The sequence below is a fragment of the Diaphorina citri genome, unplaced genomic scaffold (assembly GCF_000475195.1).
Source record: "Diaphorina citri unplaced genomic scaffold, Diaci psyllid genome assembly version 1.1 scaffold13343, whole genome shotgun sequence".
Taxonomy (NCBI): Eukaryota; Metazoa; Arthropoda; class Insecta; order Hemiptera; family Psyllidae; genus Diaphorina; species Diaphorina citri.
The window spans coordinates 1-1845 of record NW_007390711.1 but is presented as its reverse complement, the minus strand read 5'-3'; the positions used below and the strand labels follow the sequence as shown (position 1 = coordinate 1845).

Genomic DNA, 1845 nt, shown 5'->3' with positions numbered 1-1845 from the left:
GAGGTTTCACTATTGATATGACTTAGTAACATGTTTGCTAGGCTCTATTTTAATTGTATATACTCATTACAAATAGATAAGTAGGTATTTCTTATTCCTGACTAATTTGGACTACATTGGTGTTTCTTCATTTTAGTTTAGCGTATCCTGACTTCTGATTGATTTAAAAAATGACAACCAATAGTTTTACTATACTTTTAATTTTTAAACCACATTGGACGCCAGTTTTTTTTTATTATTATACATAATTATTACTATTTTGAGTTCTGCTGCCTGGTACCAGACAGGGCCATAAAAAACATATTACTCGCTGATATTTGGAAAACCAAAGTAAGGATGTGGGTGTAGCTCTGGTACCAGAGGAAAAATATTTTTCATAGAGAATACAATTGAAATGTGCACCCCTGATAAGTGTCACACGTACAGAAACTACAAACACTCTCTGCAACCCTTATAAGGAGCTCACATGTACCCAGACTTCAGGGCACTGTGACCCGTATGGTGGATCCACGTCTGTGTCCAATGTGGTTAATAACCTTAAGTTCTATTATTTGTGTAAATCTAAAGACCTAAGTACCATCTTCAAAGATTTTTCTCTCTATCCCTCTTGAGAATTTTTGGTGCTACAGGTGGCAGTAACTACATCCTTCTTTTGGATAGGGTGCACAAGTATTTCAGTCTTTAGAAATTTAATCCAAAGTCTTACCTTAATGTGTAAGAAAAACTCGGTGAAGTCTCGTACATTTTATTGCCAGCAGGACCAGCCTTTGTATGCATCATGGAACACAGGATTTCCTGGATGGTGTGTGCAAGCATCTACCAAAAAGAAATAGGATTAAATTAACAGCAGCAGGTCTTATTCACAAAACCTGTGTGGTTAGGCTTGGAGGGTAAGCTCATGTTGCCATGTGAGCACAAGATCACGATTCAATTTCTGTCCAGGAGAACTTTATCTTATACCTACATTATTAATTGTTGCCTTGCCATTTCTTCACATTTTTCTTGTGCTTTTGACACATTTGTTCTTAAGGTAGGTTTTAGACGAAGCGAGTCTACTCGCGCATTTACCTCGCTTCCGCTCCCTCGCGTCGTGTAGATGGGTAAAATCCCCGAGTTTCCTCACCCGAGCAGCACTGCGCAGCGAGCCATCGCCAGTCGGTTTTAATCACGCATCAAAGGAAACTCGCAGGTAATTCCTCCGCTTCGTGTGACCGTGGTCATATATTGCGGGCCGAGGTTCCCTTGCCTATCCCTACCTCTGTGGACTCGCGACTCGCACGAAACTACCTGGCTCACTCTTCCAAGCGAGGAAACGCGTTTCGTGTAAACAGTGGCGCGAGGATGAGTTTTGATGTGCGAGGAGGAAACGAGTTTTGGTGCGCGAGTAGACTCGCTTCGTCTAAACCTACCTTTACACAATTTCAACTTATTTTCAGAAGACAATGCAAGTTTCAGCTACACAAGTACAACAGGAGCTCTATGATGGAGTATGTCAACCTTAACCTTATTAGCTTACAACCTGGGGTTAAAATAAAGAATTGAACACCACTAAGTTCTATCCCATAAGATCAACTTACCATTGTCATTTTTAGACGGATCAAACGACTTTCCACAACCTTTGTTGTAGCACATAACAAGAGAAGACATCACTGCAGACTTTTGAAGCCCAGGAAAAGGAAAAAGGTACAAAACAGAAGGGAAAAGTTGGAAAATCTGCCGAATTTTGCAAAACTAACAGAACTTGCGGATACTCACAGAAAGAGCGAGAAATTTGTTTTCGGAATATTCAAATATTTCGCGGCAAAGAAATTTCCAGATGTAAACAAAGGGTAGCCAACATAAAAA

General features: G+C 40.1%; 1 protein-coding gene across 1 annotated transcript in view; it reads right to left on the bottom strand.

The window, feature by feature from the left end:
• The window catches only part of LOC108254139 (cysteine and histidine-rich domain-containing protein-like), a gene marked incomplete at its 3' end in the record, with an annotated part of 10121 nt that extends 8337 nt beyond the window's left edge, over positions 1-1784 (bottom strand). The window contains exons 1-2 of the mRNA XM_017449124.2: positions 1578-1784; positions 766-816 (exon numbers count right to left, since the gene is read on the bottom strand). Coding sequence (XP_017304613.1) covers positions 766-816; positions 1578-1647 — 121 coding nt within the window. The remainder of the gene's footprint in view (positions 1-765; positions 817-1577) is intronic.
• Between the last annotated feature and the right edge of the window lie 61 nt (positions 1785-1845).